General features: G+C 44.4%; 1 protein-coding gene across 1 annotated transcript in view; it reads right to left on the bottom strand.

Annotated features, from left to right (window-relative positions):
* SCRIB (scribble planar cell polarity protein) overlaps window positions 1-15,790 on the bottom strand; it is a 746,390-nt gene that overhangs the window by 59,815 nt on the left and 670,785 nt on the right. The window contains exons 42-44 of the mRNA XM_053715486.1: window positions 13,165-13,304; window positions 5,843-5,880; window positions 2,802-2,876 (exon numbers count right to left, since the gene is read on the bottom strand). Coding sequence (XP_053571461.1) covers window positions 2,802-2,876; window positions 5,843-5,880; window positions 13,165-13,304 — 253 coding nt within the window. The remainder of the gene's footprint in view (window positions 1-2,801; window positions 2,877-5,842; window positions 5,881-13,164; window positions 13,305-15,790) is intronic.

Below are 15,790 nucleotides of genomic sequence, written 5' to 3'. Positions count from 1 at the left end.
ATAAAGGCTTAAAGGGACATTCCAGTCAAAATTGAAATGCAGATAGATGAATTACATCTGTGAATAGAAAGATATTTACAATATAAATGTATTTGCAAAAATGCTTCTAGTTAAAGTTATCACTGTTTTAGTGTTAACATGTGCATGTTTATTCAAGGTGCTACAGACGGTAATGACAAACTAGGTTTATTCGAGGTGCTACAGACGGTAATGACAAACTAGGTATATCAGAGGTGCTACAGACGGTAATGAAAAATTAGCTATATCTGAGGTGCTACAGACAGTAATGACGAACTAGGTTTATTCGAGGAGCTACAGACTGTAATGACAAACTAGGTATATCTGAGGTGCTACAGACAGTAATGACAAACTAAGTATATCCGAGGTGCTACAGACAGTAATGACAAACTAGGTATATCCGAGGAGCTACATACGGTAATGACAAACTAGGTATATCCGAGGTGCTACAGACGGTAATGACAAACTAGGTATATCCGAGGTGCTACAGACGGTAATGACAAACTAGGTATATCCGAGGAGCTACATACGGTAATGACAAACTAGGTATATCCGAGGTGCTACAGACAGTAATTAAAAACTAGGTATATCCGAGGTGCTACAGACGGTAATGACAAACTAGGTATATCCGAGGTGCTACAGACAGTAATGACAAACTAGGTATATTCGAGGAGCTACAGACGGTAATGACAAACTAGGTTTATTCAAGGTGCTACAGACGGTAATGACAAACTAGGTTTATTCAAGGTGCTACAGACGGTAATGACAAACTAGGTTTATTCGAGGTGCTACAGACGGTAATGAAAAATTAGCTATATATGAGGTGCTACAGACAGTAATGACGAACTAGGTTTATTCGAGGAGCTACAGACTGTAATGACAAACTAGGTATATCCGAGGTGCTACAGACAGTAATGACAAACTAGGTATATCTGAGGTGCTACAGACAGTAATGACAAACTAGGTATATCCGAGGAGCTACATACGGTAATGACAAATTGGGTTCAGTGTCCCTTTAAAAATAATCTGTGCAACAAACATTGAAGAAAAAAAAATATTAACTAGTTTTATCATAAAGGCTTAAAGGGACATTCCAGTCAAAATTGAAATGCAGATAGATGAATTACATCTGTGAATAGAAAGATATTTACAATATAAATGTATTTGCAAAAATGCTTCTAGTTAAAGTTATCACTGTTTTAGTGTTAACATGTGCATGTTTATTCAAGGTGCTACAGACGGTAATGACAAACTAGGTTTATTCGAGGTGCTACAGACGGTAATGACAAACTAGGTATATCAGAGGTGCTACAGACGGTAATGAAAAAATAGCTATATCTGAGGTGCTACAGACAGTAATGACGAACTAGGTTTATTCGAGGAGCTACAGACTGTAATGACAAACTAGGTATATCTGAGGTGCTACAGACAGTAATGACAAACTAAGTATATCCGAGGTGCTACAGACAGTAATGACAAACTAGGTATATCCGAGGAGCTACATACGGTAATGACAAACTAGGTATATCCGAGGTGCTACAGACGGTAATGACAAACTAGGTATATCCGAGGTGCTACAGACGGTAATGACAAACTAGGTATATCCGAGGAGCTACATACGGTAATGACAAACTAGGTATATCCGAGGAGCTACATACGGTAATGACAAACTAGGTATATCCGAGGTGCTACAGACGGTAATGACAAACTAGGTATATCCGAGGTGCTACAGACGGTAATGACAAACTAGGTATATCCGAGGAGCTACATACGGTAATGACAAACTAGGTATATCCGAGGTGCTACAGACAGTAATGACACTAACCTTTTTAATTTTAGAGCAGCCTGCTCTATGGAAAACAGGACTCCAATCACTTAAATTCTGTTTTATTTGTACTTTACTAAAACTTTTTCATCTGCTTTACTTGAATCTAACACAATCAGCCCCGCTCTAAGCTTTACACAATTACATCAAGACAATGAAATAAAAGAGCAGAAAGAGTGCCGCCTTAGACAACACCACCTTTAGTGAGTCACTGGCAATCCAACAACAAGGCATATGATCATTAGTAATGTTTCTGTGTTAATGGATTTAAAATTAGTATCATTCTGAACACTTAACGTAGCCAAGAAAATGTACCATACTAGTAATTACAAACTGACTCTGCCCTTGATACGGTAGGAATGTGCTAAATGCATTTCATATATAGCGGAGCCTTCTAGGTTTGAGTCTGGACAAAACATTTACTTTTTTATGCATAATGAGTTGAACCAGTTCTATTCTCTAGGGGACAGATTGTTCCTTAAAGTAGCGACCCAACCTAGCCATTTTGTTTGCTGCTCATGTTATTTATAATATTTATTTCAGAATTTAATACATTTTGTTCAAAGCATTCTATGGTGGTCTAGATCTGGAAATCTTGTATTAAGTATAGTTCTCAAGAGCATGCACATTCAGAAAAACCGAACAAGCAACAACAACGTGTCTGCGGAAGAGGAGGGTATGATATTTTGATATTTATCAAAATGATAAGTGCTAAATTTGTGTGAGTTTATAATTTGCATGCACACAAATTATATATCTATCTAAACTGAGCACTCATATGTAAGGCAAACCTCTCACAACACAATAAATAAACAGCAGGAGCCATCACCAAAGCATGAGCCCGCTACGGTTGGTTGATCATGTGACAAGGAAAGGTAACATTCAGAAGGGAACTTGGCTCTACATTCAGACACCAACAAGTTAGTCGCCCTGTCATATGACAGCATGCACGTGGTACCTGTATGTCATACACGGGTTTGGAAGACGGAATAGCAGCAAACTCTCTGTAGTCAAACTTCTTGTCTGAGTGAGACTGGAAGGCACAGCAAGGTGATAAACAGGAGCAAGAGGGCAAGGGGACCAACAGGAGAGGAGAATGAGGGCAGGAGACAAACAGGAGAAGAGAATGAGGGCAGGAGACAAACAGGAGAAGAGAATGAGGGCAGGAGACAAACAGGAGAAGAGAATGAGGGCAGGAGACAAACAGGAGAGGAGAATGAGGGCAGGAGACAAACAGGAGAAGAGAATGAGGGCAGGAGACAAACACGAGAGGAGAATGAGGGCAGGAGACAAACACGAGAGGAGAATGAGGGCAGGAGACAAACACGAGAGGAGAATGAGGGCAGGAGACAAACACGAGAGGAGAATGAGGGCAGGAGACAAACATGAGAGGAGAATGAGGGCAGGAGACAAACACGAGAGGAAAATGAGGGCAGGAGACAAACAAGAGAGGAGAATGAGGGCAGGAGACAAACAAGAGAGGAGAATGAGGGCAGAAGACAAATAGGAGAGGAGAATGAGGGCAGGAGACAAATAGGAGAGGAGAATGAGGGCAGGAGACAAACAGGAGAGGAGAATGAGGGCAGAAGACAAATAGGAGAGGAGAATGAGGGCAGAAGACAAACGGGAGAGGAGAATGAGAGCAGAAGACAAACGGGAGAGGAGAATGAGGGCAGGAGACAAACAGGAGAGGAGAATGAGGGCAGGAGACAAACAAGAGAGGAGAATGAGGGCAGGAGACAAACAAGAGGGAGAATGAGGGCAGAAGACAAACAGGAGAGGAGAATGAGGGTAGGAGACAAACAGGAGAGGAGAATGAGGGCAGGAGACAAACGGGAGAGGAGAATGAGGGCAGAAGACAAACGGGAGAGGAGAATGAGGGCAGAAGACAAACGGGAGAGGAGAATGAGGGCAGGAGACAAACGGGAGAGGAGAATGAGGGCAGAAGACAAACGGGAGAGGAGAATGAGGGCAGAAGACAAACGGGAGAGGAGAATGAGGGCAGGAGACAAACAGGAGAGGAGAATAAGGGCAGAAGACAAACGGGAGAGGAGAATGAGGGCAGAAGACAAACAGGAGAGGAGAATGAGGGCAGGAGACAAACAGGAGAAAGATCAGCAGGCCGGAGACAAACAGGAGAAAGATCAGCAGGCCGGAGACAAACAGGAGAGAGAAACAGGACAGAAGGAGTAAGGTAGAGTTATTGGGAGAGTGGACAGATCGAGAAAGAAGAGAGGAAAAACAGAGAGTAAGAGGAGATAAAGAATGAGAGGAGAGAGTGGACATGAAGAGGAGAGAAACAGAAAGGAGAGAGGACAGGGAGGTAAACATGTGAACAGCAAGGCAGGTTAGAAAAGGAGAGAGGAAGAAAAATGAGAAAAGAAAAAGAAACATAGAATGAGTAAGAAACTAGTTAGCCAAGCAGAGACATGCAGCTCTAGGGCTTGCTGGGGCACACATATCATTTGCATAAGGGGTGGGGCTTTAGATATTTTTTGTATGAGAAAGAGGGGGAGGGGAGGAAATGGTCTATTGGGAATATATAAGATTAAGCTAATGAGGCAGGCGCTGACCATACTGAGATGAAAAAGGAAGCACTAAAAGGGGCACATGATTAAGAGAGAGCATGCAGATTTAAAGTGAATGTTAATTTTGATGCTAAAGTGCCCGGTTTTTTAAAATTCGATTAAAAACAGGGGCACTTTAATTAATTAATTAATTTACATTTAATTCCTGTTGAGAAAAAAAATACTTACCTTTTAATCTTCACAGCAGCTCCAGCTTCCTCCACCCGTCGCAAAGCCTCTTCCTGGGTCTAAAATGAGGAATCAGACACTGATTCCCCTGGGGGTGGGGGGGGGGGGTGGGAGCCGTGATTGGAGGATGACCTATCCATCATTTCTTTTTTTTTTTTTTTTTTTTTTTTTTTTTTTTCAGCCTGCTTGCCTAAATAGCAGACTTACAAAAATTTAAAAATTTCGGCAAGAGTCCACAAGCCATATTTCTGACCTATCCATCATTTCTGACATCAGAAATGGCTTGCAACGACCGGAGGAAGCTGGAGCAGCTGTCAAGTTTAAAAGGTAAGTTTTTTTTCTCAACAGGAGTGAAATGTAAATTTTGATGAATTAAAGTGCCCCTGTTTTTAATCGAATTTTTAAAAACCGGGCACTTTAGCAACAAAAGTGACATTCACTTTAAGAGACTTTCTAATTTACTTCCATTATGAAACCTTTTTCTATGCACATTGTGAGGCATAAGCTCCTACTGTGCACGTGCAACAGTTCAGAGTGTATACGTATACAAGTCTGTGATTGGCTGATGGCTGTCACATGATACAGGAACCTGGCAAATTTAAGTAAATGTTGAAATTTGCCAGAAAATCTACTGCTCATATAAAATCAAGAGTAAGTGTGACTGCATCGTCTTTTTATTATGTACTTGATGGCTATGCAAGACTACTGTATTTAAAGATCCTTTAAAGTGATGGTAAATCCAAGCGTATAACAAACGCTAGGATTTCCCATCACTAAAAATAAACATTAGTTTAAGTCATCAGATACTAGAAAAACTGTGTTAAACACAGCCTATATGTGCCGCAAGTATATCGCTAACTCAGCACCTCTGGCTGCCCATGGCACAGCGCTCTTTCCAATGAGGTGACATTTCCACCTCTAAACCTATAGCCGTGCGTGTCAACGTACAGTATTCTGCATGCTAGCACGGCTATTGGTTTAGAGGTGGAAACGTCACCTCATTGGTAAAAAGTGCTGTGCCGCAAAGTTCAGCAGTCTACTTGCGGCACAGATAGGATGAGTTTAAAATAGTTTTTTTAGTTAGTGATGACTGAAACTAATCGTTGTTTTTAGTGATGGTAAATCCAAGCGTTTTTTTACGATAAGATTTATCATCACTTTAAGGAACTACAGCGACAGAGCGTGACAAGGCAGCCTTGACACTGACAAAGGATAACCTTTCTCTATTTTGTGAATTACTCACCAATCTCCCAGGGGATGTCAGGAGCCGAGGGCTGTAATCTAAAGACAGACACAAGTTACAAATATACCCAATGAATAAAAAAACTGAAATTATGCTTACCTGATAATTTCATTTCCATCTGTGGGAGGAGAGTCCACGGCTTCATTCATTACTTGTGGGAATTAAGAACCTGGCCACCAGAAGGAGGCAAAGACACCTCAGCAAAAGGCTTAAATACCTCCACCTCTCCCCTCATCCCCCAGTCATTCTGCCGAGGGAACAAGGAACAGAAGGAGAAATATCAGGGTATAAATGGTGCCAGAAGAATACAATTTAATTTAGGTCCGCCCACCGGAGAAACGGGCGAGAGCAGTGGACTCTCCTCCTACAGATGGAAACTAAATTATCAGGTAAGCATAATTTATGTTTTTCATCTTAATGGGAGGAGAGTCCACTGCTTCATTCATTACTTGTGGGAAACAAATACCCAGACTCTAGAGGACACTGAATGAAAAAAAACGAGAGGGTAAAAGGAGGCGGACCCTAAACTGAGGGCACTACAGCCTGCAGAACCTTTCTCCCAAAAGCTGCTTCCGCCGAAGCAAAAACATCAAATTTGTAAAATTTTGTAAAAGTATGTAAGGAAGACCAGGTAGCTGCTTTACAAATCTGCTCCATAGAAGCCTCGTTCTTAAAGGCCCAAGAAGAGGCCACAGCCCTAGTTGAGTGAGTCGTAATCCTCTGAGGAGGTTTATGACCTGCTGTTTCATAGGACAGACGGATAATGCTCCTCAACCAAAAAGACAGTGAAGTGGAAGAGGCCCACTGCCCCCTGCGCTTCCCTGAATACACAACAAATAAAGACGAAGTCTGTCTAAATTCCTTTGTGACCTGAAGATAAAACTTCAAGGCCCGAACCACATCCAAATTATGAAGCAACCTTTCCTTTGACGAAGAAGGGTTAGGACACAAAGAAGGAACTACTATTTTCTGATTGATGTTACGATTCAACACAACCTTGGGAAGAAAAGCCAATCCAGTGCGAAGAACAGCCTTAGCGTGAAAAACCAGGTAAGGAGGCTCACATTGCAAGACCGCTAACTCAGACTCTGCAAGCCGATGCAATAGCCAGTAGGAATAGTACTTTCCAGGAAAGAATTTTAATGTCAAGCGCATGCATAGGCTCAAATGGAGCTCTCTGCAAAATCTTAAGAACCAAGTTTAAGCTCCAAGGAGGAGCAGAATTTCTAAAGACAGGTCTGATCCTGGACAGAGCCTGAACAAAGGACTGAATATCAGGAAGCTCCGCTAGCTTCCTGTGTAATAGTACAGATAAAGCCGAAATCTGTACCTTTAAGGAACTTGCGGTAAGACTCTTATCCAGCCCTAACCTTGTTGGATATTCACGCGCCTCACACCAGGACAAGTAGGCCCTCCACACCTTATGATAGATGCGCTGAGTGACCGGCTTCCTGGCCTGAATGAGAGAATCAATCACTCTGTCAGAAAATCCTCTCTTGGATAAGACTAGGCATTCAATCTCCACGCAGTCAGCCTTAGAGAATTGAGATTTTGGTGTAGAAATGGACCCTGTCCCAGCAGATCTCTGAGACAGGGTAACCTCCATTGAGGAGACAATTACATTCCCACCAGATCCGCAAACCATGACCTTCGCGGCCACGACGGAGCAATCAGAATAGCCGAAGCTTGCTCCTGCTTTATGCAGGCCACTACTCGAGGTAGAAACGGTGGCTACAGTGGAAAAATGTAAAGTAGGTTGAACTCCCAGGGCACCGCTAAGGCATCTATCAGCTCTTCCTGGGGATCCCTGGACCGCAACCTGTATCTGGGTAGCTTGAAGTTTAGTTTGGACGCCATGAGATCCATCTTCGGCGTCCCCCAACTGTTGCAGATCTCCGTGAACACCTCAGGATGGAGAGACCATTCCCCTAGATGAAACGATTGTCTGCTGAGAAAATCCGCTTTGCAGTTGTTCACACCCGGAATGTGGATCGATGAGAGCGAACAATTGTAGTCCTCTGCCCATTCCAGAATCTGAGATACTTCCCTCATGGCTAGGGAGCTGCTCGTTCCCCCCTGATGGTTTGTGTAAGCCACCAAGGTAATGTTGTCCGACTGGAACCTGATGAATCGGGACGACCCCAGGGCGTTGAATATCGCTCGGAGTTCCAGAATATTTATCAGTAGACTCGACTCCTCTCGAGTCCACCTGCCCTGTGCCATTCTGGCACCCCAAAGAGCTCCCCATCCTGATAGACTTGCGTCCGTGGTCAGAATCTCCCAGGATGGTCTCAAGAAGGATGTCCCCTGGGACAGTTGTCCCGGACGGATCCACCAAAAGAGGGATTCCCTCGTTCGGATGGCCAGAGATATCTGTTGGGATAGATCTGAGTGATCGCCGTTCCATTGTCTCAACATGCACAACTGAAGAGGTCTGAGATGGAACCTGGTGTTTGGAATGACATCTATGCTGGATACCATGAGCCCAATCACCTCCATACACCTGGCCACAGATGTCCTTGAGGTGGTCTGAAGGGCAAGACAGCTGGATGCAATCTTGCAACGTCTCTGATCTGTCAAGAATATCTTCATGGATAAGGAATCTATTATCGTACCCAGGAATTCCACCCTGTTGCTGGGGACCAGGGAACTCTTTTCTTTGTTTATCTTCCATCCGTGGGATCGAAGGAGAAGAGCCTTCGAGTGTTCCTCCACGAGAATGCAGGATGGAACCTGGACCAGGATATCGTCCAGATAAGGAGCCACTGCAATACCTCTGGCTCTTGGCTCTAGCCACCGCGAGCAGTGCTCCCAGAACCTTTGTAAAGACTCTTGGGGAAGTCGCCAGACCGAACGGTAGGGCCACAAACTGGAAGTGTTGGTCTAGTAATGCGAATCTTAGGAACCTGAAGTGATCCCTGTGGATTGGTACGTGAAGGTAAGCATCCTTCAAATCTATTGTCGTCATGAATTGCCCCTCTTAAACTAGGGGCAGAATCGACCTGATCATCTGCATTTTGAACGATGGGACCTACAGAAACTTGTTTAGGCACTTTAGGTCCAGAATTGGGCGAAACGTGCCCTCCTTCTTTGGGACCACGAAAAGGTTTGAATAATACCCCAAACCTCTTTCTGCTAGAGGGACAAGGACGATTACTCCGAGAGAGAAGAGATCCCTCACGCATCCTAAGAAGGCGTCTCTCTTCTCTGGACTTGATGATAGGTTTGACAGGAGGAATCTGCCTCTGGGCGGATGAGTCTTGAATCCTATCCTGTAACCCCGGGCTATGACCTCCAGAACCCAAGGGTCCTGAACGTCTCTTATCCAGGCCTCCGCAAAAAGAGATAGTCTGCCCCCTACGCGATCCAGAGATGGATCGGGGGCCGCCCATTCATAACTACAGGGAGTGCAGAATTATTAGGCAAATTAGTATTTTGACCACATCATCCTCTTTATGCATGTTGTCTTACTCCAAGCTGTATAGGCTCGAAAGCCTACTACCAGTTAAGCATATTAGGTGATGTGCATCTCTGTAATGAGAAGGGATGTGGTCTAATGACATCAACACCCTATATCAGGTGTGCATAATTATTAGGCAACTTCCTTTCCTTTGGCAAAATGGGTCAAAAGAAGGACTTGACAGGCTCAGAAACGTCAAAAATAGTGAGATATCTTGCAGAGGGATGCAGCACTCTTAAAATGGCAAAGCTTCTGAAGCGTGATCATCGAACAATCAAGCGTTTCATTCAAAATAGTCAACAGGGTCGCAAGAAGCGTGTGGAAAAACCAAGGCGCAAAATAACTGCCCATGAACTGAGAAAAGTCAAGCGTGCAGCTGCCAAGATGCCACTTGCCACCAGTTTAGCCATATTTCAGAGCTGCAACATCACTGGAGTGCCCAAAAGCACAAGGTGTGCAATACTCAGAGACATGGCCAAGGTAAGAAAGGCTGAAAGATGACCACCACTGAACAAGACACACAAGCTGAAACGTCAAGACTGGGCCAAGAAATATCTCAAGACTGATTTTTCTAAGGTTTTATGGACTGATGAAATGAGAGTGAGTCTTGATGGGCCAGATGGATGGGCCCGTGGCTGGATTGGTAAAGGGCAGAGAGCTCCAGTCCGACTCAGACGCCAGCAAGGTGGAGGTGGAGTACTGGTTTGGGCTGGTATCATCAAAGATGAGCTTGTGGGGCCTTTTCGGGTTGAGGATGGAGTCAAGCTCAACTCCCAGTCCTACTGCCAGTTTCTGGAAGACACCTTCTTCAAGCAGTGGTACAGGAAGAAGTCTGCATCCTTCAAGAAAAACATGATTTTCATGCAGGACAATGCTCCATCACACGCGTCCAAGTACTCCACAGCGTGGCTGGCAAGAAAGGGTATAAAAGAAGAAAATCTAATGACATGGCCTCCTTGTTCACCTGATCTGAACCCCATTGAGAACCTGTGGGCCATCATCAAATGTGAGATTTACAAGGAGGGAAAACAGTACACCTCTCTGAACAGTGTCTGGGAGGCTGAGGTTGCTGCTGCACGCAATGTTGATGGTGAACAGATCAAAACACTGACAGAATCCATGGATGGCAGGCTTTTGAGTGTCCTTGCAAAGAAAGGTGGCTATATTGGTCACTGATTTGTTTTTGTTTTATTTTTGAATGTCAGAAATGTATATTTGTGAATGTTGAGATGTTATATTGGTTTCACTGGTAAAAATAAATAATTGAAATGGGTATATATTTGTTTTTTGTTAAGTTGCCTAATAATTATGCACAGTAATAGTCACCTGCACACACAGATATCCCCCTAAAATAGCTATAACTAAAAACAAACTAAAAACTACTTCCAAAACTATTCAGCTTTGATATTAATGAGTTTTTTGGGTTCATTGAGAACATGGTTGTTGTTCAATAATAAAATTAATCCTCAAAAATACAACTTGCCTAATAATTCTGCACTCCCTGTATTTTGTCTCAGCTGGCTTCTTGCTCTGCTTGGTTTTGTTCCAAGAGTGAGCTGGTCTCCAAGATCCCTTGGACTGCTCTGTCTTTGCAGCAGGCTGCTGGCGTTGAGACTTGTCCGAACGAAAAGTAGACCACTTAGGCTTATTCTTCTTATCCTGCAGCAGGAAAGCACCCTTGCCACCCATCACCGTGGATATAATAGAGTCCAGGCCTAGACCAAAAAGAACATTCCCCTTAAACGGGAGGGAAAGTAATCTAGACTTGGAAGTCATGTCAGCAGACTACGACTTTAACCACAGAGCCCTACGAAGAACAGAAAAACCTGATGTCTTTGCATTCAGGCGAATAATCTGTATATTTGCATCACAGATGAATGAATGAGCTACCCTTAAGGCCTTAATTCGTTCCTGTATCTCCTTGAGGGTAGTCTCCACCTTGACCATAGCTGACAGAGCATCACACCAATAGGTAGCAGCTCCAGCCACCTCAGCGACTGCTGCTGCCGGTTGAAAAACGAACCCCATGAGTTGGAACATCTTTCTCAACATGGACACCAATTTTTTATCCATGGGCTAATTGAACGAAGAGCTATCTTCGAGCGGGATAGGCGTTTGCATAGCGAGCGTGGAGATAGCACCATCCACCTTAGGAATGGCACCCCACAGCTCAAGTTGCGAGTCCAGAACGGGGAACAGCTTTTTAAAAGAAGTAGAGGGGGAAAAAGAACAAAACCAAGTTTCTTCCATTCATTTTTAATAATATTAGCCATTTTAATGGGGACCAGGAAAGTTTGGGGCACCACCCTGTCCTCGTAAACCCTATCTAGCTTAGGGATCAAAGGTTACTCCGGCAGTTTCGGTCAAGGAACCTCCAACGTCAGCAGAAAGCGCAAATGCTCCATCTTAAATTTCAAATCTGGCTCCTCCGCAGACGGAGGTCTAGAAGTCGCCGATTCCGACCCAGAAAAAAACGTCCTCCGAAGAGTTGGAGTCGTTTTCATCAGCGAATAATCTGTCAGAGACATCCAGCAGAGTAGATGACCCCTGGGACGGATAGCTATGTTTCACCTTTCACTTGCGCTTAGCAGGGCGTGGTAAGGCATTGAAGGCTGCAGAAACCGCTGTTTGTAACTGATCAGCGAAATCTAGCGGCCAAAGGGCCCCTCCCGTGGGAAGATTAGTAGTGCCCTGGGGAGCTGCATGTGCAATCGGAGATGAGTGTAGGGAACGCACCTTGCGGGACAGAGAACCCTCAGAGGTGGACGGCTCAGTTGTACTAAATATTTTATTCTTTTTAGATATTGCAATTTCATCAAAGCATGTGGAACATAGTTAAGCAGACTGATCAACCGGAACCTCCTCACAATAGACACAGTTATAAGGTTTAATTAAAGAGGGAGTACCCTCTAACATATCAGAGTCCTCCATAGCTTGCGCCTTTATTGCTGACTAGATAGAAATTAAATGGCACCTTTATATCCCAATGGCCGGGGCACTCACCACCTCCTATGACCCTGACCACAGAGAAACCGCTTCATCTCCTATAACCGCCGGTCAAAAAAGAGAAAGTTAAAGAGGCCACACCAGGTCACATGGAGTGCCATGCAGGACTGCCCCTGTATTAGAGAGAAAACACGCCAAAAAGGGCCTGCATCGATCTCTTGTTAAGAAAACTAACTGTTCACACACTGACAGAGCCCCATCTCACACATGTCGCAGCATTAAACACAATAAAAAATGTTATGCACAAATCCCCTCGCTGTTCAATAACCCCCTTTCCGAGGGTATTACCCTTGATTCTATACAGATAAGGAGACACACTGTGACCCTGTCTTCTTACGTTATATGTGTATAAATGAAACAATCTTACCAGAATCTATGCCGTGGAACAGGAACATGGCCTTTCAAGTGTGAAGAGGGTAGTAGCATTGCTCCTGACATGGATTTGAGAGCAGAAAAGCAGGCAGCGAAACTCGTCAACGCTGATTGCTTATGGAGCTGTTAATTTGAGTCGGGATGGTTTCGCTGAAAGTCTCTCCCTGCATCTCCTGACTCATGTTCTCACTGAGAGGCTGACAGGACTACTTAAAACTCCAATCCCATTTCGAAGAGTACTACTCTCCATAAGAGACTACTCAGAATCTTCTGACACTTCTCTGCCAACCTCCTGTGATGAAAGGCAAAGAATGACTGGGGGATGAGGGAAGTGGGGAGGTATTTAAGCCTTTGACTGGGGTGTCTTTGCCTCCTCCTGGTGGCTAGGTTCTTAATTCCCCACAAGTAATGAATGAAGCAGTGGACTCTCCTCCCATTAAGATGGAAAGCTAACAAACTAACAGTATGCAGGAAGCTTACTCACCTTCTAAAGGCGTGGGTGATGGAGTGGGTGCAGGTGACGGGGACTCTGCAAGCTGGTCCAGGGTGCTGCGCTTCCTACCCTCTTTGGATCGAGCGATCACCACCTGAGCCTTCAAAGCATCCTGCTCCAAGGACTTCATTCTAAGAAGGGGAAGACGAGTGTGAGTGTTAAAGAGGATGCAAAGGGAGTGTCAGAAAAGGAAGGCACTGAAATCATGGTCTGGGTATGGGGAGGATTTGATAGTGTGGCAGGCAAGGCACCAGGACAGAGGATGCGATAGTAGAGGGTACATGAAGGTGGCACATAAAAAGGAAGAAAGTAACTTAGGGGCACAAAGTGGAAAGAGAACTTTACAGAAGCAGCATGGCAATGAGGTACTTGCAGGGCTTTAGAGACTGGAAGATGGCAGAGAGTTAAATGTTAACATGGGAAGAGAGGTAGTGATGAAAGGGGTATAAAGAAGGGAGGTGGCACATGAGGAGGAGGGGGTATGATATCATGAGAGGAGATGGTGCCATTATCTATAAATCACACAGAAGTGGTGCAGCCAGGGATCCTGGGCATGAACAGATCACACAGCATGCAGCAGTGCCCTTCACCACACACATGGCGAACATCACAAATCAGGGATTTATCTCAGTGACTGGCTGCTTATAGGTTCCATATACTGCAGGGGGGGGAATGTGAGTGCGCCAGAAACACTTTACACCAGCTCCCAACATACAAATACAGATAGCAGCGGATGACATGGCGGGGGCACATTCTATGCACTGTAAGGCAGGCAGTATTTGTGCCAATCAGCATGCAGATCCTTATATTGTGCGTGTCTGCTATGTAACAAGCTGTCATGTGACACTGCCTTCATTATTCACAGGAAGTTGTCATCACCTGACTTATTGTGTATGTACCTACAGCTGTTTACTGCCATTCACTATACATCATGTACACACACGTTAGTCTGAGCTTAAAGTGATTGTAACGTTTAATGAATAAGTGCCCGGTAACTAAAAGTAATATTAAAAAGACAGGTACCCTTTAATCTATTAAACTTTACAATGACATTTATTTTTTTTAAATACCTTTGCGCTATGGTAAACATAACGCCGATCCTCCGCCCGCAGCTCCTGCTTTATTTTGCAGAACAATGACGAATCCAGCTTCCTCCAATCGTTGTGTGCCCCCTTTGGTGTCCAGGTTGTGAGGCACATAACGATTGGAGGAAGCCGGATCGTCATCGATATGCTAATGAAAGCAGGAGTTGCAGGTGTAGTATTGACGTTATGTTTACCATAGCACAAAGGTAAGTATTTTTTTTTTTAAAAAGCGTCATTGTAAAGTTTAATGAATGAAAGTGCCCCTGTTTTTAAGATTACTTTTAGATACCGGGCACTTAATCATTCAACTTTACAATCACTTTAAATGTATGGTTCATGTGTAATAGTAGCAAAACTTCAGTGTGTGCTCAGACGTGTCAGACGGGTATGTATGCAAGTGTGTATGCGTGTGCTCAGACATGTGTCAGACGGGTATGTATGCAAGTGTGCATGAGTGTGCTCAGACATGTGTCCGATGGGCTTGTATGCAAGTGTGTATGAGTGTGCTCAGCCAGGTCAGATAAGTGTGTACGCACGTGTGTATGAGTGTGCTCAGACATGTGTTAGATGGGCTTGTATGCAAGTGTGTATGAGTGTGCTCAGCCAGGTCAGATAAGTGTGTACGCATGTGTGTATGAGTGTGCTCAGACATGTGTCAGAAGGGCATGTATGCAAGTGTGTATGAGTGTGCTCAGCCAGGTCAGATGAGTGTGTACGCACGTGTGTATGAGTGTGCTCAGACATGTGTCAGATGGGAATGTATGCAAGTGTGTATGAGTGTGCTCAGACGTGTGCTCAGATGGGAATGTATGCAAGTGTGTATGAGTGTGCTCAGACGTGTGTCAGATGGGAATGTATGCAAGTGTGTATGAGTGTGCTCAGACGTGTGTCAGATGGGAATGTATGCAAGTGTGTAGGAGTGTGCTCAGACGTGTGTCAGATGGGCATGTATGCAAGTGTGTATGAGTGTGCTCAGACGTGTGTCAGATGGGTATGTACGCAAGTGTGTATGAGTGTGCTCAGACGTGTCAGATGGGAATGTATGCAAGTGTGTAGGAGTGTGCTCAGACGTGTGTCAGATGGGTATGTATGCAAGTGTGTATGAGTGTGCTGAGCCAGGTCAGATGAGTGTGTACGCACGTGTGTAGAAGTGTGCTCAGACATGTGTCAGATGGGAATGTATGCAAGTGTGTAGGAGTGTGCTCAGACGTGTGTCAGATGGGTATGTATGCAAGTGTGTATGAGTGTGCTCAGATGGGAATGTATGCAAGTGTGTATGAGTGTGCTCAGACGTGTGTCAGATGGGAATGTATGCAAGTGTGTAGGAGTGTGCTCAGACGTGTGCTCAGATGGGAATGTATGCAAGTGTGTAGGAGTGTGCTCAGACGTGTGTCAGATGGGTATGTATGCAAGTGTGTATGAGTGTGCTGAGCCAGGTCAGATGAGTGTGTACGCACGTGTGTAGAAGTGTGCTCAGACATGTGTCAGATGGGAATGTATGCAAGTGTGTAGGAGTGTGCTCAGACGTGTGT

Source organism: Bombina bombina, chromosome 5 (assembly GCF_027579735.1).
Source record: "Bombina bombina isolate aBomBom1 chromosome 5, aBomBom1.pri, whole genome shotgun sequence".
In the NCBI taxonomy this organism is placed as follows: domain Eukaryota; kingdom Metazoa; phylum Chordata; class Amphibia; order Anura; family Bombinatoridae; genus Bombina; species Bombina bombina.
This window is presented reverse-complemented; position numbering and strand designations above follow the sequence as displayed.